This window comes from Mytilus edulis, chromosome 3, assembly GCF_963676685.1.
Source record: "Mytilus edulis chromosome 3, xbMytEdul2.2, whole genome shotgun sequence".
Classification (NCBI taxonomy): Eukaryota; Metazoa; Mollusca; class Bivalvia; order Mytilida; family Mytilidae; genus Mytilus; species Mytilus edulis.
The window spans coordinates 86,699,923-86,726,711 of NC_092346.1; the positions used below are offsets into that span (position 1 = coordinate 86,699,923).

At 30.7% G+C, this 26,789-nt stretch overlaps 1 protein-coding gene and 1 long non-coding RNA gene across 3 annotated transcripts; both read right to left on the reverse strand.

Moving 5' to 3' along the window:
• Positions 1–922: 922 nt before the first annotated feature.
• LOC139514971 (uncharacterized) lies at positions 923–2,352 on the reverse strand. Of its 2 annotated transcripts, none has more exons than XR_011662774.1 (3): positions 2,036–2,352; positions 1,607–1,685; positions 923–1,041 (listed from the first exon to the last, which is right to left on the reverse strand). It is a non-coding gene; the product is annotated as an uncharacterized lncRNA (long non-coding RNA). The 2 variants fall into 2 exon arrangements; XR_011662775.1 differs by lacking the exon at positions 2,036–2,352 and adding an exon at positions 1,828–1,979.
• A 1,486-nt stretch (positions 2,353–3,838) lies between these two features.
• On the reverse strand, positions 3,839–22,831 carry LOC139515472 (degenerin-like protein del-10). The gene is made up of 10 exons (XM_071305045.1): positions 22,689–22,831; positions 21,468–21,635; positions 20,831–20,998; positions 19,325–19,437; positions 17,822–18,003; positions 14,625–14,778; positions 11,236–11,292; positions 8,190–9,714; positions 7,029–7,120; positions 3,839–5,614 (listed from the first exon to the last, which is right to left on the reverse strand). Exons 1-10 carry the CDS (start codon positions 22,829–22,831, stop codon positions 5,502–5,504), a joined length of 2,715 nt encoding a protein of 904 aa, XP_071161146.1. The 3' UTR covers positions 3,839–5,501.
• Between the last annotated feature and the right edge of the window lie 3,958 nt (positions 22,832–26,789).

Below are 26,789 nucleotides of genomic sequence, written 5' to 3' on the forward strand. Positions count from 1 at the left end.
CTATGTTTTGGAGAAACAAATTTAAAAAATCGTGCCGTCACTTTTGTGCGTCGATCTATATGTTGTTCGCCATCAGCTATGCTGTTTGTGTGTGCTGATTTTAGGTTGTTTCACCTAGTACTCGTTTTTATTCTGTAGTTAGTCACCACTTCGTTTTAAACATGTATATCATGATCAACTATATAGGTGTAATACCAGCATTGATTTTCCCCTATTAGTCTTTGTTAAATTGGCACTTTTAAAAAAATTGCAGAGTATTTACCTTTATTTCAACCAAAGAAATACTTTGCATGTGTAAAGTTTAATCCTTTCCAGTGATACAGTAAAAATTTCACACTACATTTCATTGCATATAAGAAAATAATCATCACCGGAAGTAAACAACCCAATTTTTACACAATTATTTACTGGTTACCTCCTTTGGTAACTGTGTAACCTTAACGTTCCAAAATATTTTATAAGACCATCAAATAAAAAAAGAATGATGCTTTCAGACATCCAACATACATATTTACGACTCAGAAAAATTTAAGTGCATTGAAAAGCAGGGTTAATTTTCTACAAATGTCAAATTCAAGGGAATATTTTTTTAGGCCTACTTTCGTATGCAACCGGATGTGACATACCATGATTTGGTGGTATTACACCTAAAGAACACCTAAATGTCAAATAAACTTTATGTATTTTTTCCCCTCCAATTGCAAGTTATTTCAAGCATAACTGTCAAGTTTTGTCTCAGTCAGAGCTATAGTTTCAGAGAACATCACTATATTGTAAGGCTATATCCTACGGCAATTTCAGTTTAATTTCTTCGAAAAATACTGATTTCAGTGTATCATCATAAAATGCAGTGTTGACTAATATCTGATCATAAACTCATGATCTATGCATTCAAACAATTAAATAAAATACAAAAGACAACTTTAAGACAATAAACAATTTTATTGCACCTTTTAGAGTTCATTTGAAGGTCTGTTTTGGTCTGTTTTGGTCCATTTTTCCTCCTTCCTTCCTTTTTCATCAAAACTTGATATCTTTTGTCTAAAAATTAAAACAAATGTGATTATTTCCCCACAAAAATGAAATAAATGTAATGTTAAATCAATAATTAAAGTGTTTTGGCTGAAAGAACTGTCTCTATAAATGTTAACAGTCTACACGGAAGTTTCTATAAGCCCTTATGTGTAACTGGAGTTTTTCGTCTGTTCGCCTAGTGTGACGAATAACGGTTCCCTTTCAGTCAATCATTTATTGTTACTGGTATCAAAGTATTTCTATTTACTCATAACAGTATATTTCTAATAGATTTACACAAAGAGAACACTTTCTTGTATTTTACATTAGAAAATGAGGAGAAAGAGTAATAAAAATATACCTCAAAATGTTTTTAAAAAGGGTTATGTCCCTTGGAATGCTGGTACAAAAAATAATTGGAAAGAATTATAAAGTTTAAGTATGTGAGACTGGATTCTGATGTGTATAAATCCAGGGCAAATAAGTGTTTAGATGATTTATTGTCTGTGCAAAATGTAGACGGCACAATGGCAAATTGTAAACTGTTGCGGCCAAAAAAAAAAAAAAAAACATGATGATAGTTGATACTTACTTTAATGCTGAAGTGTCATCGGCAGACCAATTCACATATAAGATTTTTCAACAGAATGCTCTTCAGAACATGGTTAACACTGAAATAAAAAAATCACATGTTGTATAAACAAAAATGTAAGGGTAATTTAAAATTTAACACAGTAAACTAAATACAGCTTTGTCTGTCCACTCATTTGACTTAGAAAACACCCGTAAACCCCCATTTCAAGGCAATTTTACCTCAAACATGCTTTCTGTGTCTAAATCCATTTGGAATAGTCCATGTTTACAATGTATGAACTGGTTTATTAATAACTTTTAAAAATGAAAATACAATAAGGTCACGAGTGCACATGTAGTTTCCCTAAATAGGTGTAATACCACCATTGATTTTTCCCTATTAGTCTTTGTTAAATTGGCACTTTTAAAAAAATTGTAGAGTATTTACCTTTATTTCAACCAAAGAAATACTTTGCATGTGTAAAGTTTAATCCTTTCCAGTGATACAGTAAAAATTTCACACTACATTTCATTGCATATAAGAAAATAATCATCACCGGAAGTAAACAACCCAATTTTTACACAATTATTTACTGGTTACCTGCTTTGGTAACTGTGTAACCTTAACGTTCCAAAATATTTTATAAGACCATCAAATAAAAAAAGAATGATGCTTTCAGACATCCAACATACATATTTACGACTCAGAAAAATTTAAGTGCATTGAAATGCAGGGTTAATTTTCTACAAATGTCAAATTCAAGGGAATATTTTTTAGGCCTACTTTCGTATGCAACCGGATGTGACATACCATGATTTGGTGGTATTACACCTATAGTCATTAAAAAAAAAAACTGTTTGCTAAAGAATTAATTTTTATAAATACCAAGGTTTTCCTATCCCAGGCATATAACCTTAGCCGTATTTGACACACTTTTTGGATTTTATTTTGTCATCAATGCTAAAATCTTTGAATGCCTTTCTTTTCTTTTTTTCTTTTTTTTTAACTAAGCGTCACTGATGAACCTTATGTAGACGAAACACGCGTCTGGTGTATTAAATTGTAAGCCTGGTATCTTTAATTAGCTTGTCGTTATGTTTTATTGTTGGTTTTTTTTGTGTGTTTCCTGTATGTACTTCTATTTATTTGTATTGTAGATCTGTCATTTTTGGAAACAAACTCATATATGTAATGAATATAAATTTGGCAAACATGAAAGAAATCAAAACAATCTTCTATCGGGTCCCCACAGGCACACGTGAACTGTGTGACAAATGACTTTAGACTTTAGAATAAGTAATTTATTAGATCACTAGCTTTATATCTCAACTGGCAGTGAACCAGTGGAAAGAAAACTGGAAAACATATCCTTGGACGTTTTCTTTTGAATCCTTAAAAAGTCAACAGTGATAATTATACCGCTGTTCAATAGTCATAATTCGATTAAGCAAACACAAACCTGGGTAACAAACTTCAATCGGAGTAACACATCAGCCAAAAGAAAAAACAACGGAACAACAGAAACACTGACAAAAAACAGTGGCAAACGAGAGTAAACATATTAACGGACTGTGGATAACAACTGCCTTATTCCTGACTTGGCACTGAAACATTTTAGGAAAGAAATGATTGTTTTAACCTGGTTTTATGATTAGCCATATCTCCTGATTATATGGCAATGTTCACAATACCTCTTGCATGACAACATTGTGTGACAGGAATACAGTGCAAACAAGTACAAGAACACTCAACACATAGATTTACAAAAATAATAACATTAGCATATTACAGCATTTAAACTGAAGAATATCAACTGACACCTCCAACATCAGTACACAAGAATCAAAATAAATACCTAAAGGTTGGCCTCTAATGAGGATTAACCTGGGAATACTCCCGAAAGAACCAGAAACATTGCATATTTTAATAATAAAAAAAGGTAAATATATTTTTCCCCAAGCTGAAACTTTACAAATGTATTAGTTAGTATACTGTTAAATTTCAAAACTGAAAAAAATAGCTTAACCCATGTGCATTTTCTTAACATTTAAATGAAAAACCACCATTTTTAATAGTTTTTATGTTTGGCAAAAACTTGAAATTCAGTCATTTTGGTGTAGTTTTATTCAAAACTAAAGAGATGTAACAATCTATTTATTGAATAATCAGACCAAGTCTATTGAAAGAACATAAGATGAATATATACAAAGAAACACAACATATAAAAAATTAGCACACAAAAATGCCATGTTCTGCCTTTTTGCATGGCAAACATGGAAGGAAATTGTTAAGGTTAACTTACCATGGCAACCGTATTTTTTTTTTTTTTTTTTTTTACTTTTTTACCAATAATACATAAATATCATCATATATGTGCAATATAAAGAAAATTGAAGAATATGCGTGGCCACACAATTTTGATGGTTACAGGGAACTGGTATTAAATTCTAAAGAATTAAGCAATACAAAGTACTTAGTATCAGGTCAGAAATACCATACCATAATTAAGTGGGTTTATGGTCATTTTATAAACACACAAAAAAACAAAATAGACGCTGTGCATCATAAACATGGATAACTTTACAAAAAGCGATGTATTTTGTGTAATGCACATATTTTTACAAGTAAATTTCTAGCAAATAAAAGATTTGTTTCATTTATCGACACGTTTAAGAATATTAAATTGGGATTGCGTTTGTGTTTGAAATGATGTTATTACAACCATGACAGAATATTAAAATGAAATAAGGTGTAAACGTGTTATTTTTTTTTTTTGTATTTTGTAACCATGTATTTTATACATAAAAGTACATATAAACAATAATTTTCTATGTTCAACTGACGAACAGACTGACTGACACACCATCAAACATAATGCCCATAAATGAGCATACCAGTAAAATGGCTGTTATATAGGTTTTACTATTTATTACTTCCCAATAATTTGTACTTCAGTATTCAAGAGTATGTGCGATAACACTGTTTTCACAGGCTTTGGTTCGACACCAAGAGTTGTTAATTCAAAAGTGATGTAAAACTTTTGGAAATTATAATAAATCGAGTTTTAAACAGTATATGACAACAGTAAGATTACATGGTTGGAGATGTATAATGTTTTAATTGAATATATTCATGTACATCATGTAATATTTCAGTGAGTAATTATCTATTGGTCTTAATATTAACAGTTCAAATAAATAAAATTGAGTTGCTACATGATTTTAATTCATAGGCAATATTGTAGTCAAGCCCTTTATATCAAACATGACTTTATTATGTGAGACAATTAAATTCATTTTCTGAAAGAAAAAAAAACATCGTCAAGATTATTGCTGAATTGATGAATTAAATGGATTTTTTCTGAGACAAACGTTTGTTTTTTACATTGAGCCAAAATAATTTATTCAAGGTCAAATTAAAAACAAATAAATAGTTTTAATCACCATTCCAGTAGTCAACACTTCGGTGTTGACATGAATATCAATAATGTGGTCATTTTCATAAATTTCCTGTATACAAAATTTTGAACTTTTTGAAAAACTAAGGAATTTCTTATCCCAGGCATAGATTACCTTAGCCGTATTTGGAACAACTTTTCGAATTTTATATCCTCAATAGTCTTTAACTTTGTACTTGTTTGGTTTTATAAATATTTTGAATTGAGCGTCACTGATGAGGCTTTATGTAGACGAAACGCGCGTCTGGCGTAATAAATTATAATCCTTGTACCTTTGATAAATATTTAAACCAAATTAGAAAACCCGATATAACATACATTGACTACTTTGATATCATGTAGATTTTGTTTTCTTTCAATGATCAAGAGCTTACAATAGAATCATGACAAATGCAGCGCTAGGTACGACGACATTAGTTCTATTGTTTTTGAGAGAGGTATAAATAGATTGCTTCATTATTGAGGCCTATTTCTTGGTAACATAAAATTTATGATAAACAAATCCAATATTTCACACCAAGACAGTAAACTGGCTCCCAGAAAAAGTCCCATAGATCCTCCAATATCACCTGGAAAAAAGAGATATTGGATATTACCTATAATGGAAAATACTGATGTGAACTACCACTTAACTAATCTTCTATAATTGTACAACACAAATGTTCAATTTAGCTTATACATGTGTAGCTGTTCACTTTTGAGTCAACGTTATGTAAATAAATCATAATAAAATTAAGATGTAACAGTGATACAACTTTCCGAAATGTCTAAATGATGTTGATCAAATTAAGTATACATTACCGTTTGGTCTTCAACACTGACCAAAACTATTTCATTTGCAGCAATTTGAGCAATATAGGTATGACATTGTAAAAAGAAATACAATTCAAGCTTGAAAAGTAGCGGTTTATTTTGAAAGCAAAACAAAAAAACGAAAAAACAAATATTGCAGAGTGAACTAACGACAACCAAGTACACTGAATTAAAGACCACTGTCTTTGGAGAGACACATGACAAAGTGTTCAACATTCAACATTATCTTGGACGATTTGTAACAACAACATACAAACAGAACAAATCCTTTATATTGGCATTGACGCATCAAATAAGTACCGATGACAAAACCATACTACAACATGACACAGAGTACTGATTTAAGATGAATCGTAAAGACTAAAAACTGGCATTAAAGCTCAGCTTGGACTAAATAAACAAATTTTATTTTCAATAATCCTACTATCATTAATACCACCCCAAGTGATTTAGGATTACAATGATAATCGAGCTAGGAAGACGAATAGAGACTGTGTTGAGCAACAGGTCATCTAATATTCATTATATCAATTATTGCAGTATAAATGGAACGTTTCTTAAGACAGTACATGGTGTATCTTTTTACAGAATGGAGGAGAAATTTGATTGATTTAATATTTTTGATAAATTAATATTTTTGATAGATATATTTTTCAAACTTTAATATTACGAAGGTAGATGAACAGTAAACTTTATTTACTTTAATCAAGCAATGGAATATAAACGGATCGTTTTGTCTTAGGCCCATACTTGTGACTATATACAATACAGGAAAAGTCGGCTATTAAAACGGAATCAGCAGTCTTATACCATTTGATAATATATTCAAAATGAAGCTACGATTGTTCAACATCGGTAAACTACTACAGCATCCATCACATGTTCTTGAAGCGTTTTCTCCCCCCCCCCCCCAAAAAAAAAAAAAAAAAAAAAACTTAAACTACAGTGCAATATAAGTTGTGATAACCTTATACTTCAAATAATGAACATTTTATTGAACGGATTTGATCAAAGACTTTTAAGGATATATTTCTCACTTTTAAATTGTAATTAGATTTTATTTATAAAATGTGCGTTCTGGTCTTTAATTGACAGTTGTCTCATTGTGAATCATACCACATCTTCATTTTTATGTTAACTGTCGTTTTAGGACCTTGATTGGATACTTACAGATAAGAGCAAATGAATCGTATGCCTTCTGTTGTGTAATTTCCTCATAGCTCATTTGTTTATAATATAAATCAAGTTGCATAAAATTTTCCCTGAAATATAATTAAAAAAAAATATGAGAACTACTTTTAACATTAAACATGTCTGTAAACGATACATCAATTAATCTGTGTTTCCTTTTACCGTTATGTAGTATTAATAATGATACTAATACTAATCTTAGGACAATTTAAGATGAATATCTTGAACATAATCTGATTGTTAAAATTTGTATACAAAGTAACAACTTTCTAAGTGGCAGTACTATGCTAACGTGAAAACCTATTGCAACAATCTTGTAGGTATTATTGAAGATTTTGACCTGGTACATGAATGTAGCCGTCCGCAGGATATCAATCATCTGACTGAGGTATGTTAATATCAGATTATACATGGTTCTTACGTCCTGGAACTCTCTTTTCTAGCTATAAATCTAGTGTCCATCCACCGTTTAGTACGTAATAAAATGTACCAAGTCGGTAACTTGACTGTTGTTATCCATCCGTTTTTTGAGTTTTTTATTGATTTTTATTTTGAAATATAAAAACGGACTTTCCGTTTTGATTTTTCGTGGGGGTTTCGGTATTGTTGTGATATGACTTTTCCAGCTTTTTTGACAATAATTTCTGTCCATTTAAACCTCTTCTTATACCCAAGATTATTTTTTTATAAAAATACGATCGGTGAAAGTGTTTATTATGAGAATACTTTTTGTCGCTATTATATCAAATGTCGGTTTGATACTGTTTAAAATTGTCTAGTCTCAATTAGCTATCTTACATTCGTTTATATATACTACATTATTGAAGCGGTAAATAGAATCCTACCTTGAAGTATCTATGTTCTCTTAAGGATTTTTTTTTTTGGATAGGTTTTTTTTTGGATTTAATTGCTGCACATTTCATATCATCTTATTGATAACAAAACGTTAGAAAGGACAAACAAAGTACGAAGATCTTTGAAGATCAAAATTCCAAAAGGTTTTATTAAATACAGTTATTATAATCTATTTCTGGGAACGAAACACCGAAGTAATTAATGTTTACAATAAATTTATAATTATAAGAGTATAATAATAATCTATGTTAAAACAATAACGTTTATATTTTCAATGTTACTTACTTGATAAATTCATTATTAATGTCCATCATTTCATTGTATGCCGAAAAATATTCTTTTAGGTATGTGAAAGATTGCAGGAACGCTGTTCCGTCTTCACCAACTGTCTCATACAATGTTATCATAGCTTGAAGTTCTGTATAATTACTATCTATTATTTCTTTAACATCTTCAAATGTTTTTAAATAATCGTAATGTTTTGAAAAATTGTAATAAATGAAGGAATCTCGATCATTTACTATTGTTTTATATATTTCCAAATGAGATGAAAAAACTTTATTCAATTCCGAAGATATGTCGGAATCGTCTTTCAATATCAATTGTAATAAGTTTCTAAGATCTCTTTCACAGTTTTTCATCTGACCTGATAAAAACTGTTTTCCAATCACCAATTTTTCGCCGTCAAAATTAGACAAATAACGATCAATTACAGAACTAATAAGATGAAGTGGTTCAAAATATGTGTTATTAAACGAAATAATGGTTTCTGTTAAGGAATCTACAGCTTCTTCGATCGTGTGTATGTCTGTTTCTGCTGAGAAACATATCTTTTCAAACTCTAAATATCTTTGTTGTAATATACGATATGGTCTTTCTATGACTTCATAATATGTAACTGCTTTTGAAAAACTAAAACTTCCCATTACAGATCGAAAATCGTCGCTCCCTTGAATGATGTCTTCTTCGGTCAGATTTCTGCTTGCATATGTTTTGTCAACTAGTTCTTTAAAATAGGTTAAAATGTCATATGTACTATTTAAACAGTATTCAAGCCGGTTAGTAAATTTTACGGCATACTTATTATGTGATAAGGATTCTTTCAACAAATAAACTGGAACTGCGTAATCATTATGTGACCTTGGTGCATAGTCGTATGTATAGTTGAATATTCCCACGCCTTCACGATACGCCGTTCCTAGTTGAGCAAAATTTATTTGAGATCGTCTGACTATTTCTTGTCTATTTAATAATTTATCAACAGTTTGTTGATAAAGAAATTCGCGTACAGACGTGTCAAGGAAGACAGTGGAATTCAACGATCTAAGGTTACTTTCTATCGTTAAAACATATTCGTTGAATGCAAGCGAAATGATATGGATATTGGATTCTTCAAAGGCATCACGCGGTCGAATGAAGTTCTTGAGAACGACATACTCTTGATATCTATACAACCATTTCTTCCATGTACATACAGATCGTAAATGGTTAAAACTAGCTGACAATCGCACCTTTAACACGCTTAATAAACTCGTTAAATCTTGTAACAATTTAATTTCAAGAACAGATAATTTTGTATGAAAGTTTGTGTAAAGGTCTTTGAATTTTTGAAATTTATCGCCATCCATTCGGGAAGTAACTTCATTTGCATCCTTTAACTTGTTGATCAGTATCTCTGTAAAATTCTTTGAAATAAACTTCTTTCCAGCAAATTTTGAATTTGATGCATATGAAATTTCGCTGTGATATGCATTAGATTTACACGGAACTGGGCAATTACAATCTTCTTCATACCGACTTGGAACGTCATCTGTAACATAAACGTTCAATTTACTTTATATCATATTTAAGACATACTTCAAGAAATTTTCTTGTCTTAAAACACACCAAGAAGAATCCGAATTGATCAAACAACGATCTATAAACATGCAGTATCTGCCTTATGTTACAATTCACAACGTCCGTTAGCGGCGTGTTTTGCATAGGTCGCGAACGGTAATCTGACTTCTATACCGACAAAAATTATAATCTTTTGCAAAGACTTGCGGAAAATGTAATCCAATTTATATTCTTGTCTTATGCGTTTATGTATAACTACGCCCATCGATTTAGGTATAAAGTGATATACAACTCATCACGGTAGTTGTAAGTAGTAAACCTTAGTAATCATTGTGTCCATTAATATAAACAAGAAACGACGATTTACATTGCGTATGCTGGACGTGCGTTATGTCTACAAAAACTCATTAGTGACACTTGGATCTTTGCAATTTAAGTTCTCCTCATTACAGAATGTTTGGTGGTTTAAATTTTAGATCAACCCCTTTTTCAAATGATTCAGTATGGATTCAAAACTGAATATGTAAACGGTAGACGGTATCACTAGCCCAGTAGTCAGCACTTCGGTATGTCAATTTTTTTTAAATTTACTGTTTACAAAAGTAGGAATTGTTCGAAATACTGACGATTTTTTAATCTTAGACATATATTACCTTAGCCGTATTTGACACAACCTATTGGAATTGTGAGTCCTCAGTGCTCGGATAGCTCTCTAACCGATTTGATCTGAGTGTCACTTATGAATCATATGTAAACTAAATGCGCGTCTGGGGTATCAAATTATAAACCTGGTGTCTTTGACAACAATTGGGTACCCCCACATTATTTGGCGGATCACATACTTATTATAAATCATTTCTGGTTATTCAAATAAAAAAAGTAATGTTTTTTTCAAAATTATTTTGCCATTTCTACATCAGTACCCCGTCCAAAATTAGAAAATACTATATTGTTATGTGTTCAAAATTGATTCATAAATCAATCAAAATTTGTAGAATTATTCAACTCAAAATACTTATATTCAAACAATCATGGTTGTCTGAAATTCAAATTCAATTTGCATGGTACAAAAATCAATCTTTTTAATTTTTATTTTCACATTTTCTTGTTCCTATTTCCTTTTCCGTTCTCTTCACATTGTGACAATAGGGTTTTTCAGGACGTGCAAAGATAACCGGAATTGTTTAACTGTGTACATTTATAATGGTATTGTTTAATAGGAGTACCCCTTTGGTTTTTATAGTTAATTTTCTGACATATTTATATTACAATTGTTATGTAAGTAGAAATTTTACGTCAATTTTGCAGTCATAGTCTTAGAATCGTGAATATTATTCTTGGTAGTTTTAATTTAGATAATAGACAAATACGAACCTGATATTACATAATAATTCAACATATTTAAGTACATTATTCACATATCAGCCAGCCTTCAAAGACTATAATCTGGACTTTAAAGTCTATAATCACCTCATTTCTATATACAACATACCTAATATCTGTTTTAAACAGCTGTAGTATTGTCCAATTGTACAAACTGGTGGGTAACCTACAACGTCAAAATTTTCGTTATTTTGTCTTTTATTTACTATATGCGATGACCTACTTCATTTATTTTATTGTTTCGTGCTTCATGTGAGATGTTTCCTGTTATATGCTATCAAATGGCAGTTTGAAAGATAACATAATTTTGTTGTTTAACAAAACTGTGTAGGCTTCAAAACTCTAGTCATAAACGCTTAGATACGAATAGATATTGGTAAAAAATAATTGATTTTATGATGTTTTAATAAAAATGAATCCTTAACCAATCCAAAAATCTCAATACAATTTCTAAGACACAATTCTCCTTTTCTTGTAACATCATATATCTAAAACAGAAGAGAGAACAAAGAATATGTGGTATAATTGCCAATGAGACAATTATTCACAAGAGACCAATTGACACAAAATTTAACAATTACTGGTCGACCGTAAGGCCTTAAAGAATGAGTAAAAGTTCATACCGCATAGTCACATATAAAAGTCCCCGAAATGAAAAAAAGTCAATTCAAACAAGAAAACTAACGGTCAAAATTATGTACAAAATTTTAACGAGACATGAATAGGTGACAAAACAAAAAACGAGAACCAATGAATTACAAGCTCCTGACTCGAACGAGGCACAGATACACAGAATGTTGTGGGGTTAAACAAGTTGGCGGGATTCCGATCCTTCCCTCACCTGGAACAGTGGTGTAACAGTACAACATAAGAACGAACTTTACAGTTGCCAAAAGCTTACGGTGACCTATGGTTGTTAATATCTGTGTCATTCAGTCTCTTGTGGAGAGTTAGCCCATTGACAATCACATAACATCTTTTGTTTTATTAACTCATTAGATGGATACTAATAGAAATACATCTAACAAATACACAGAGTGGACGTAGCCGTGTAATTGTATGTCCAAAAAAACAAAAAGACACTGACTACTGATCATAGAGTACTCACAGTTACTGATAGCTTGTTAAAAGCCACTAACAACTAAAATAAACATGCATCTAAGACTGAACATATCTCGAACATCATTGTTTTGAAAATAGTTAAATTAATCTGCTGTGATATATTTAAATATAACGTACGATAAGCTACAATAATTTTTTTTTAATTGCATTAAATTTCACCTGGATGGCTGTACAAGCTTGATTGAGCTATAACAATAAGATGTGGCCTAATTTCAATGATCTACACAAGAGACTATAAAAGTCAGCAACTTAAGTCACTGACAACTATAAAACGCTCCGAAATGACTATTTCAAGCTTAAGACTTTAAACCAATTAATGTGGCAAGTGTTTTACAGTACAACATATTACAAAACATTTTTTTATCAGGTGACAAGGGTTTATCTTATCAGATGAATACACAGCAGAAAAAAGACAGACTGGATGGGGCAGGGATTTTTATAATATCCCTACAATAAACAAAAAGACCTGAGAGAACTGACAGGTAGTGCAGAGCAAATAACAAGTAATAAAAAAAAATCATGCGACTTAGGATAAGAATTGTTTTCTTAGCGAAATATTTTCTGAATCTTTAAAATATAACATTTAGTTAGATCATTAGTAAAGACTTTTTAAAGAAAAAAAATCTCATTATTTGCCAAAATTAAGATTTTACTATGCTTTTTTTCAAAAATATAATAAAAGGTAAAGGTCACCTACTATTTTTCAAGCTATGAGTCGTTGAAAATTGCCTAAATTAGGTTAGATTGTTCATGAAAAAAAATATGTGTGTGCATAAAAAAAAATCTATGAGACTGAATATTGAAATTAATTTTGAAAAGATAGGTTTTATTGTATGTTTTAAGAAAATAAAAAAGACAACATAATGTAACTAAACTTTTCCTACTACAAGTAAAAGTAGAAAAAATCCCTATTAGTCCAGTATAATTTTTTTTACTTAAAAAGTTATCTCCCCCTCAAATGGCTCACTTGAGAAAATGATTCTAAAAAAAGCCAAAAATGATATCTGTTTAAATTTTTTGAATAATATAATAAATCACCAAGTTTTTTATATATAAATGAACAGTAAAACCAATAAATTACAAATCTGTCTCCAAATTTGCAGATTTGGGCAAATAACTAGACTGATTTTGTACTGTGATTGTACAATAAAAAATGCCGATATACCATAATTCTTTCTTAACTCGACCGTGCAACGGCTGTATAGCCAGTCAAGGTCGTTAAAAACTTCCATTTGTTGTCTTTCTTAAAGTTATAAATATTACAATACTAATCATACATGTTCTGCTAAAATATTCTGGAGATATTTTCATATGACGTTTGATCTAGCTGTTAAAAGTTTTAAAAAAATCTGTCATCGAGTCAATAGACTCTAAATTTTTTTTAAAACAGAAAGAACTTTTAATAACAAAACAACAAAAATGAAAAGTTCGTAAAAGATATCAGAAATCCATGTTATCTAGTATTTTTTATCTAGTTGATTGTCAAAGGAAGTTTATAGATCTTTTTTTTTTGTTCGTTATAATCATAATAATGGTAAGTGAATGTTATAAATATTTGAAAAACGCTTTCTAAAACAATATTATTCCTTCAAACTGAGACTAACAAAACACTGTTTCATAGAAGTCTCAGGTTCGAAACGCTTTTCTATATTACCGTGAGTCAAGAACTTTCAAAGTCAAAGTTGATATTTGAAAGCCAATGATGTTTGATAACCGCAACACGTGAAAACTTGTATGACCCAAAGGAATTGCATACCAGTTTCCAATTTAACATATAGAAAAGAAATTGTTTAATTCAAAGCACAATCTATTAAATAGGAAAGTTTGCCACATTTAAAGGCAACTCAAAGCTTAATCCCTCTGCGATTATAGCTGCTCTTATTCGCAAAATATCCTGTCTTATGTCTGTTTCATATACACGAATTCAATTGTTGACGAATTAACTACTTCTATTAACGATGTCATTAAAGTTTGTGTGTGCTATAGCTAGCAGTTATCCCTTTGCAGAAATGTTTTAATTTTTTGTTTTAATGTTGATTACATTAGTAAATCATCAGATATACATTGGAAACTTACCAGTCTAAGAATTGTGAGGATTAAATTTGTTTGTAATTTTAAATCAATGTAAGGCCAGTTTTGACTGAGAGAGTTGGAACCTCAGTGTATGAATACTTTCTTTATGAACAGGCAATTAAAGCAAATTATGTTATAAATCATGTCAGTATTCAAAGCATTGAATACTGAATTCATGATACCTTCGAAGATAAATTCCACCAGCAATGGTGTCTTCCCATAAAAGGTAATGGAATTTGCGTTTCGCATTTTTGATATGTTACTTTTTACCATTGATATAAAAACTGAAATGTAAATACAGACCGTTTTTTGACGGCATATAAATATGTCTGCATCCACACATTTTTGCAGCTGTATGTGAGAGACAGTCCAGTTTACAATCTCCCTGAGAGTATCTGTCTATAAAGTTTAGTTCTCTGCTACTGCATACACCATGTGGAGAAGGTAGATTTACAACCTGCATGAATTCAAATATTGTAGCATTTCAAAAAATTACATGCCAAATAAGAAAGTATACCATGTAAAATGAATGAACTTCGTAAATATAATTATCATAAACGATCGATAATATATATACACAGAAACGAGTTAATGTATATACTATTTTGGAAAACTTTAAAATGATACCATTTATATTTCAGTTCTTGTATGATAGATTGTAAACATTTGTAAATGATTGTAAATGATTAATAAATCGAAAAGTACATTTATATGTTGTTTTTATCTTCTTCAATATCTATACTCAATCCTATTTTCGAGAGCGATTTATTATCGCAAGATGAAAATAAGTTGAATATAAATAGTTTCAAAATATGATAGATAGAACAGAGGTATTCGCAAAATAAGTTGGTATTCCGTATCTTATTTATTAAACGTTTCAATCTTAAAATGGTTTCTAATCTATACTAGTTTACTTCGCCAGTGTGTGCAGATTTGATAATTTACACATCAAGAACACTCAGGTTGTCAAAACTATTATCTAAATTGTGATTTAAAAAACAATTAGAACAAAAAAAATATTTACTCTATTCAATAAAACTAAGCATGGAAACGGAATATGTGTCAAAGAGACAACAACAAGACCAAAGTGCAGAAAACAGCTCAAGGCCACCAATAGGTCGTCAACCCAGCGAGAAACTACTGCACATGAAGGCGGTTCCCAGATGGCCCCTAAACAAAAATGTGTAAAAATCACTTCGAAAGAAGTCCGAAAAAGGAGACCTTGATAAAACTAGTTCGAAGATTATGTCGTCATCATATGAAAATCAAGCACAATATTTCCCATTTTGGAGTCTAGGATCATACTACCATAAATTGTAACCAGTATCATGCCAACGACTGCTTTTAAATTAATATGTAAATGAGGCAAAATCATTATTCAAACTGATTAATCATTATTTTGTGATTCAATTAATAGCCTGAATAAACATGATGTAAACCATCCAGCGTTTCAGAAATATTATTTCAGGAATTTGACATGACTAGATTTTCTCAAAATATGTTTTCGTGTTGACGTTACCAGATAAAGAAAATATTACCTTCTCGAATTAAATAATTTCTATGCCGTTTATATGTATATGGTATGAGAAATGGCGAAATCAGAACACATTTTCCGTCAAAAAAGTTATATGATGAAAAGTTTTTAATAAAGCTTGAACACATTCACATTTTAAATTGGAAAGTTGTATATAGATGTGAAGTCGCTATACATGTTTTACTATATTTATAGATAATACACATGTATCCATAATCCTCTAATAAACAGTTTTAAAAAATCCATCCCGCAATATCTTTTACAAATTAGAGCAAAGCCACTAACCAAAATTTATATTTTGCTATATCGATGCCTTTAACAACAATTATATTTATTTAATTAGCTCATTGGTAAAGGTCATACGGTGATCTGTAGTATTTGATATATTTTGTAATTTTTTTATTGGTTTATTGCCAATCATAATCATACAGTATAAATATAAGATAAAATGAAATTGAGAATGAAAATGTGGAATGTGACAAAGAGACAACAACCCGACCATAGAAAAAACAACAGCAGAATGTTAACCCATTGCGGCAACTATCAATAGACCAATCAATTGAGAAAAATGACTAAAAACAGGCACATTATTTGTTTTGGGACTTAACATGTTTAGTTGATGCTTAACTCATCACCAAACCTCTGACAGTGGTACAACTACACAAAAAGCAATACACATTAATGGGACTCATTCAATTGACACTTAGCCCAAAAACAAACAACAAAGAGACAAAGGAAACAAAGAACTTCTTTCATAGAACTGAGAAAGCTAGTTTAAAGCCAAAAACTAATAGACAAACAATGACTTCTATCACTAAAATGTATTTATTGTTTAAATCATAAGCAGTGCCAAAATCACAAAATGAATAAAATGCAGTAACTCAATTCAAATATAGAAATTATATAACGTTTCGTTATCCCTCTGCTGGTGGACTGTCAGTCCCCGGGGTATCATCAGCTCAGTAGTCACGAACTTCGGTACTAACATGATTTAACAATCTTTACTAAAATTGTCCGTTTATAAATTTTGAAGTTATATAGAAACTTAGGTTTCAACTCCCTCAGGCAAAGTTGGCTTTAGATGGATTTGGCTATTTATTTCAGTTATTTTTCGGTACTAATACATCTTCGGATTTCACATGTTTGGCTTTGAGCGTTCCTGATGAAGGTTAATCCAGAAAAAAGAAATTATTTAACGTGTTGTTTTCCTTTCTTTTTTTCAAACTTTCAAATGGAATGAAAGTGAGAACCGATAAAATCAATAATAAAAGATCTAACTACAATGATCAATTTATATCACTCACGAATGAGAAGATCTAACTTCAATGATAAATTTATAAAACTCAATAAAGACTTTTGTTAGGGAAATATAAAATTGTCATGGATCGTATCACAACGGTGAAGTAGTATTTCATATGTTCTTGGTTATCGGTCAACTGGTTGTATCAGTGATCTCAGATCTTAATAAAATTACGAATCATGGATTTTTTAGGTCCAAAACATTTACTTGGCCCTTACACCTTTGACCAAGACACATCAAATACATAATAAAGATGAACCGACGTTGATTAGTTTGATCGGAACTTACAAAGTCGTATTGCTGTTTGCTGGGAAACAAACAAAACATTTGTTTAATTTCTGTTATGCAAAATACCAAATTCAACCCAGGAAATCTATTGTCTGTATATTTATATTGTATAATATCTGCTGGTCTACACAATATCTAACCTTTTTGAACTCGATCACAGCGTTTACTCGACAAAAAGCTAAATAATGTGCCTCGCAGCTGATATTTTGCAATATCAATATGCAGACAACCTGATAATACATACCTGTTTCAACGGGAACAGTCAATATTTCAATCAAATTATGTGTTTCTTTGTTATGTATTTAAAAAATATCTTATTGCAAAAATATTATATAGTAACTGAAAAGCATTTCACACAGTAACTAAATGGGAAAATACCTTCATCAACTGCACACTTGTAAAAACATTTGCCCCTGTTGACATGGCCTGTCCCAAGGCATGCACCATTGGTATCTCCAATCTATCGTGAATCAGAATTTTAATACCGGCTGCATTGTGAGGTCCTGGCATATATTCGTACTGTTCTACATTCAGTTTTAATTTTAATCCATTTTCAACGCCTGAAACAAACGTTTTAGACTTCGAAATTTATATTGTAATGGGTCAATAAATAAAGTTTGCATTTTATCTTAAACGCGAAAAATGAAATGTGTGTATTATCCAATCAAATAAACTTATTGTTTATCAAATGAACAAACATATATTTCCTTCCACGTATGTAGTTCTCACAGGAAAATAAACTAAAAGGTCAAATACACATTAAAACTTATACACGTCAAATATAAGAAATATACTGTTTAAAAAAACATCTTCGTCCAAAATATGAAACCTGGTTGTCATGGATTATAAATATGTAATGTAAATTTACGTGTTAAAATAGGTTGCATATTAACATACAGCTGTTTCTCAAACCACGCCTCTTTTGGGTAGATGTGTACTATTCATAGATAACTAATCATGTTTACGTACTGGTTCCCAGATATGATCTCTAGGGGTTTCATATCGTAGAGACATACCTTAAGAATGTTACAAGTTAATAGGAAAATGCATTTTGGTCTGAATGCTAATTATGGGAACCCTAAAGTAAAGATTCGGGTAGTAAATAATGTTAGTGTATGTTTCACATCTCAGAAGTTCAGGTCATATAAATGTTGAAAATATGCCGCACAGCCCTATATTTTGACCTTTGAAAAAAATTAGTGCATACAAACTTTCCATTCTAGGATATAATTTTTTTCTAAACTTCATAGTAAAAGGAGTTGTATGGGAATTACATTGTAGATATTCACAGAAATGCAACCTCTATAGGTGTCATGTAATTTTCCTAGTTTTATTTATAGAACAGATTTGTTGCCATGTATTTGTGTTGATATTAAATCCATGTGGTTTTTTTTTTATTTTCTTTCGGAATTAATTAGATAGGAACATGATTGCAAAGGAGGATCATTGATTAAAAATAAATTTTAAAATAATTTTATTGTTTATAACATCGATCTTGTTAGTTTTCTCATTTGAATTGTTTTGCATGTGTCAATTAAGAGCCTTATATAGCTAACTATGCAGCAAGGGTTCTACTCGTTGTTAAAAGCAGTACGGTGCTATACAATTGCTAACGTCTTTCTCATGTGTTCTTTGGCGAAGAGTTGTAAGGTTGGCAAACATGCCAAAATATTAAACACAATAAGGGAAACAATAAATAAATAACAAAAAAAACTAAAAAGTCATTTCAAACATGTCAAGATCTAATTCAAAGCGCGTCTTCAATAAAATATTGAGAAACGCAGCGAACATTAATCGCAAAACTTCCTTTATACAAAAGAATTTTAGCTAAAAAAAAACGTAACTAACAATTTTGAAACATGCTGCGGCTTAATTGTTTACCTGGAGAGGACACATAGTCATTATCTTTACTACTCCATGAAAAACATACTCCGTGATCTGTCAATATTTTATCGAAGTCATCTTGCTTGCAGGGTATTCCTTTCCAAGAACATCTGAAAAACATTGACACAAAATATTACGCAACTTGTAACATGTATTTAAAAACATATCTCGCATTCTTTGTTGATATAAAGAAGGACCAGAAATGTGTTGTTTGTAAAAAAGGACTCCAATATCTTTATTTATAAATCTAAAGGAGCCCTTTGTCGGATATTTCAAGGAAATTTGTTTCACAAACTGAATGACAAATGGTTTAAATCGTAGATTATACTAGAATTGTAGAACCTTCCTTTCCTGTTTAAAATTATTGTGGCGTTGATTTGCATATGTATTTTATGTACTTTTGAAAGAAAAATTCTCCCAACAATAGACATATTAAATTTTGCTAGCCGTGATACAAGGTTCAATCCACATTTGTTCTTAAAATGCTCTAATCAACTCATGAATACGGCAGTTGTTATCAAATAATCCGTTTTCATGTATGTTACCGTATGTTTTTGTAGCAGTCAGTATTTCTGTTGTTCCGTTGTTTTGCCCTTATGGTTTTACGTGTCTCCCTAATTTTTGAATTGTGACCCGAACATGTTTTCGCTTTAACGGTTTATGACTATTAAAAAGCGATATACTACTGTGTGTCTTTATAGTATTATAGTGTATAGTGTAATCCAAAAATCAATTCAAAAAGGCGCTGTTCAGGTGTAATACCAGCAATCATGGTATATCACATCCGGTTGTATACGAAAGTAGGTCTAAAAAAATATTCCCTTGAATTTGACCGTTGTAGGTAATTAATCCTACCTTATATTGCAGTAAAACTATTTCTGTGTCATAAAGATATGTCTTGGGTATTTCTAAACACCATTATTTTTTATTTGTGATTTCTATAGAAAATGTGGTAATCTTGAGGTTACATGGTGACTAAACCTTGTGCACACATAGAATAAGGGGAGAAATTTGATTGGTTAACTTCCAATGATGGTTATTTTCTTATATGCAATGAAATGTTATGTGAAAATTTTTCTATAGAACTGGACAAGATAAAACTTTACTCATGCCAAGTATTTCTTTATTTGAAACAAAGATAATTCATTGCTTGAGCTTTTGATTTTGCAATTTAATTTTCTTTGGAGTTCTGTACTTTTGTTGTTTTACTTTGTACTAAACGAGATAAATAGTACTGGCGATAAACATAACTTACTTACTGAAGGATTAAATTAATGCTAATCCCATTTTGCCAGCATATCCAATACAACATATGTGTAATAATTATCTACAGATTACAATAAACGATTTTATATACATTATAACAAAAAGAGTTTTAGATTATTGAACAATTGAAGAAGAAATGAACTCTTAATATTCATTATTTTCTCAAAATATGAAATCTTTGAACAACTGTCAGTCATTTATTTCATTTATTGTTTACCTATCCGATTTCAAACATACCTGAAAATAAAATCTTCCCTTTCGTGTGCAGTGTTAAGGTATAATGTTTCCAAACTGATATTTTCATACATGCTATTCCGTATATATTTCTCAATACCTTGTGTTCGATGCGAAGAAAACATTTGATCTATCAGTTCATACCAGCCATTTTCTGCAGCTAAGGATGCTCTAATAAAACAAAATCATTTTATTTATCATTTCTTATTTATGAAACATTATTTTTTTTAAGAATTTAGTATTATTTTCAGACACTAAATCGGTCCAAATACATTTTCTCTTTAATTTAACTTTATTAAAAAAAAAAGCCTTAAATACCGCAATTTTGGACATTTGTAAGGTGAAATATTTAAGATTTTTAGTCAATATTATTGAAAGCATATCTTACCTAGCTTCTTGCAAAATATGTATCAGTAAATTATCAAATTTGAATATAGCGACGCATTATGGGGTTTTCTTCTTTTACTTTTTCAGTCTATAATGCAAGATGCAAAGAAACAACTTTGCATTGATAGAAAGAGAGTAACGTTAAATCGCATTGAAGATAACGGTTTATAATTCATGCTTCCGAAGTCTGTATACTTTACCACAAAAGAGTAAATCTAAGGCATTCATGATTAGTTTTCACCATTTTACTTACTTGAAGGCGTTTTGGTTACATATTGTAACAGCAGGAAATTGAAGAGTGTTGTTATAATTTACAACAACGTTGACTGTAACAGGCCATCCATAGTAATATGCAACTCTGTCAACGATTTGAAAAAGAAGACCTCCAAAACACGCCAAAATAAGTAAAAACCACAATAATCTGAAAAAATACAAATATGTAAAGGAAGTCAGCATATGGTCTTTTAAATTCGGTATGCATAACATCATTGCAAATGTGGAAATCAGATACAAAGAGGATAATATGTAAATAAAATAACATTTTATACACCACTGCATAGAAAAGTAAGATTTAGTAATATGAATCCAATGAATCTGGGAGAACATGGTTATGTTTTAGTTGTAAGTGTCTTTTAACTAAGAGAACTGTTGTCTCAGTGTTTTGTGTTTATTGGTTTTTATACTGATTGTTTTGTCCTTTGTGTCGATCTTTTGAGCTAGGCAACTGAACAAATGTTTTTTAACGGAATTTAAACTTCAGTTTTTTACATATTCCTCTCTTTCGTGCAGCTCATCAGTAGGATACTTGTTTATAGCATGTTCTTGTATAAGGAGTTCTAAAAGCTTTTATACAGTGATCCATGCTAAGCTGATCGCTAGACAAACTGTGTTGTGTGTTCTTTTAAACTTTTAGTCATTTAGCTTTAATAACTAAAGCCTCTTTCCGATTGTAGAATTTATAGCAGCTGCTTTCTCATTTTGGTTTTATCGATTGTATTGCATATTACTGTCTTGTTTTTCTACAGTTTCATATATTGTTTGTTTCGTTTAACGTAAAGCTGGTTTTTTTATTGTTGCACCAGATACGTATTTTATCTTCAAAACAGACGTGATTTCTCATTTACCTTTCTTAAATTTTCTGATAATAAGTTTAGAAATAATTTTGGAACTAAGGACCCAACTGTGCAGGCAATGTTGACATCAGTTTGAATTAACTTACACCTTTAGTGTCGTTTTTGGTATAAAGCTCCTCGTGTTTTTTATCTTTATTTATCCTTGGCTTTCAAATATGATTTGAACTTTTCTGGGGTAGATAAATTTTATAAAAAGAAGTGCAAAGTGATATTTGTATTGGTGAATACTGTTTGTTCGGTGGTGTTCGAATACGTTTGAAGATCCTTGATTATATTTGAGAATTAAAAACCCCAAAACGTTTATATAACTACATTTCAATAAGAAATAAAATTACACGTACCTTCGTATTGTCAATTGAGAGTGTTCTGATACATAGCGAAATCCATGGAAACTGGTTTGATTTCCAAATTCTTTCAGATATTTAATTTTTTTAATTATTTTTTCACTACTCTCCGTACCATCGTTTTCCTTGTTTTCCTTCATTTTCACTGACAACATAGTTGGCTGTCCAACACTTTACTTCATATGAGTTAAAGTTCTTATAGCTGTGTTTGTATTAGATGAAATAAAACAAGCATTGTGTAATCTTTATCTATTATAGATATTTAGTAGTGTCCAATAATAAACGACGATTGCGATACTTTCGACAAACGTAATAAATCAATGAGGAGTAAAACAAATCTAATAAAATATCATTAGAAATGGAACTTTCAAACATACATCTCACTTATGAAATAATAATAACAAATAAGATGTTACTTACAGATTTTGACAAGGTTCTTTTATCTCTCCTATCGACTGATTAAAGAATGGCTTACGAGTTTGATACATGTATAGTCAGTTAGAGATTGTCTTGAAATGTAATTACGTCACTTTAAAGGGTTGAAAGGAGCGATTAGATATGATATTTTTGTATGTTCGTTCGTGTCAATACATGTTCATGATTAGTCATAATGCGGTTGGTTCATCCACTTTACATAAACCATTAAATGCTAGGAACAGTTGTTAAAATTTCGTTACTTCTGATTGATTTATCATATTTGCTTCTTTTTTCTTGTGGGGGGGGGGGGGCTGAAGGGTAAGAATAAGCAACCTAGCAAGCTTTTCAGTTTGTCTTTATCCTTAGATGTCTACATTTTCACATATAGATGTTACTCGAATGTCGATAAAATGAGTGGAATAGACATGGTTTTAGTAAAATTGAGAGTTTCTTCTGAACTAGAAAACGTATCAAACAAACATCACAAACCTTCAAAATGTATAAGTTATATAAAACTTTATGATTAAAAATACTGTTTTATCAAAATACATATACCACCTAGTTCTAGAAAATACGTTTAAATGAAGTTGATTCCAAATTATATTAAATTTTCGTGTTGTATTTCAAAATAGCAACATATTTGACGTTGTAATAACTTCGTTAGTTATATATATATTTTTTACTTTGTTATTCAAATAATTTTTCTCCGAGTTTTAAGCATTAAATATTCAAGTAAAACTAGGAGGTAATGTTCCATGTAGCTTTATAAACATCTGGTATCGTCAAATAACATTACTTAATAGTCAGGTAGCTTTAAATACTTTTATACACATGGATTTTTTTAAAGATTCAAAGAAATTTAATATCAACACTCAGGGATCAAAACAAAAAACTAAAAGTTAGTAGTACAGAAATGGCTTCAAATGAATAAAACCGTACAACCTTTATTTGTTTGATAAATTGATATATGCTAAAATCATTGCAAAATTGACAGCATTATTTGATATTGCATCATTCAGAGATTCAAACCATTATTTCCAAATCATACCTAAGGATTGAAAAATCCATAACCAGTGGTCTTATTTTGTTTGAACAACGATATAATTCAAAAGGTTATCATATACCAATTACATAGTATTCACATATTTTAATTATTAAATGGACAGGTTCTGTAATTTTCATTATTAAGACAACACATCCAAAGAAATAAATGATCGATAATTCCTAATAGCTCATACTAAAATATTTTGCTTAAGTATCTTGATTTTTAGATATCGAGAGCAATTGAATGCAACAATAATGTTCACCCTTAAGGGTAGTTTTATTACCGGAAGCCGATATCTTTGTTATTACATAACGAAGGACAGTAGTTAAATACATTTTGTAATTTTAATTTACAGTTCATGTAAGTTAAAATCAATCACTTCAGTCGTGTAAATAATATTACAGAATATTTTTCAAAAGCTAATGGAACTACTTATACGAGCAAACAGAGGCCGTTACCTGACATTTTTAATGTAAAACTACACGGGTTGATTACATGTGTCACATTTCTCTTTGTTTACTATGTCATTTACTAGGATATCTTTACATAAAAACTGTTAGTTGTTAGATCCAATTCTGTGAACGTATTTCAAATTTAAAAAGAAAAATGAAAAATTATTGCCGATTTTTGGAATTTTGGGTCCCCAATGCTCTTCATCTTTGTACTTGTTTGGCTTTATAATTATTTTGATCTAAGCGTCACTGATAATTCTTGTGTAGACGAAACGCGCCTATGGCGTATTAAATTATAGTCATGGTACCTTTGATAACTATTTACACCACTGGGTCGATGCCACTGCTGGTGGATGTTTCGTCCCCGAGGGTATCACTATCCCAATAGTCAGCACTTCGGTGTCGACATGAATATCAATTATTAACATTTATTGTAAATAAAAGATTTTTTGGCTGGAATTTCCGATAATATTGATTTTATTAATGCCATGTGTGTAGAAGGCATTTCTTTGTTTAAGTATATCAACATGAGGTCAAGGACTACATCATGTTCAATGCATGATCATCTAATTACATTATCTGATTGGTCAGTTCTTAAAATCGGTAATTAATATCAAATTTCTACATGTGCTTGGACATGCGGTCATTCGCCTTTGTTTTGGGAGAAAGAAAAGATCGTTTTGAATTTATCTGAAAAACCGAATAAACTGTAGAAAGGCATTCATCGAAGAATCCACAGATTAGAAGGTAAAAGCGAACCTTAACTATTATTTTATATATTTTTAATAACTTAATTTTTAATTTATTATTATTTATTTTTGAATTGTTTGTTGCTTTTGAACCATGGTCCGGCGTGCCTTAATTTTTGGTAATTCTTATATTTGTCGTTTAGAAACTTTTACTCATGAAAACTGTGATCGAGGTTGGTTAAATTTAGGTTTAGGCGGAACCGACATCCAGGTGGAATTTTTTGGTTTTGGGGGAGGGACTCTTCGCCCCGGTAATAAATGTGTTCAAAAGCAACAATATATGCATATAATTGAAGAATATATGCCACATTCGGTTTTTCTTCAGGTGTGAGGCAACGATTTGTCCTCTGAAAATGAGCCCGTGAAAATAGCAAGAGATATCAGTGTTTTTGTCGATTACATAATAAATTGCTATCATGTTAACCACGTGGTTATTGGTCAACTTCTCCCGAGGTATTCCGAAAGACCGGAAGCTTATTATAACAACAAGGTTTACATTGTAAACAAAGAACTTAGTCATTTAGTAAAAGAAAGAGACAATGCGACTTTCTGGCATCATAGGGGGTTGTGGAAGAACACCCCAGATTTATTATTAAAAGATAAAGTTCATCTTAATGATGAAGGTATGGAAATATACGCTAGAAGTGTCCGTGCTGCTGTTGGTAGCCTTTCACGAACATGTAATCCCAATAGTCAGCACTTCGGTGTCGACATGAATATCAATTATATGGTCATTTTTTATAACTTTCCTGTTACAAAACTTTAAATTTTTCGAAAAACTAAGGACTTTTTTTAACCCAGAAATAGATTACCTTAGCGTTTTTGGCACAACTTTTTAGAATTTGGGTGCTCAATGCTCTTCAATTTTGTACTTGTTTGGCTTTATAATTATTTTGATCTGCGCGTCACTGATGAGTCTTGTGTAGACGAAACGCGCGTCTGGCGTATTAAATTATAATCCTAGTACCTTTGACGACTAAATAAATTTTCACAAAATTACAAACGAAAATATTGCCATTCCTTCACAAAATTTATTACAAAAGTATGGAACGCCATGACTGCCTTATGTTAATATTTATATGCAGTGCTCACAACATTATATGCAGTGCTCACACCATTATATGCAGTGCTCACAGAATTATATGCAGTGCTCACAGTATTATATGCAGTGCTCACAACATTATAATAAGTGCTCACAACATTATATTAAGTGCTCACAACCTTATATTAAGTGCTCACAACATTATACGTAGTGGTCCAAACATTATATGCAGTGGTCACAACATTATATGAAGTGGTCAAAACATTAAATGAAGTGCTCACAACATTATATGAAGTAGTCACAACATTATACGTTTTTTGTTGTATGATGAGATTGATGTATGATGAGATCATTCGGTAAACTTCGTTTTTTAGCGGAAATTACCGAATCCAT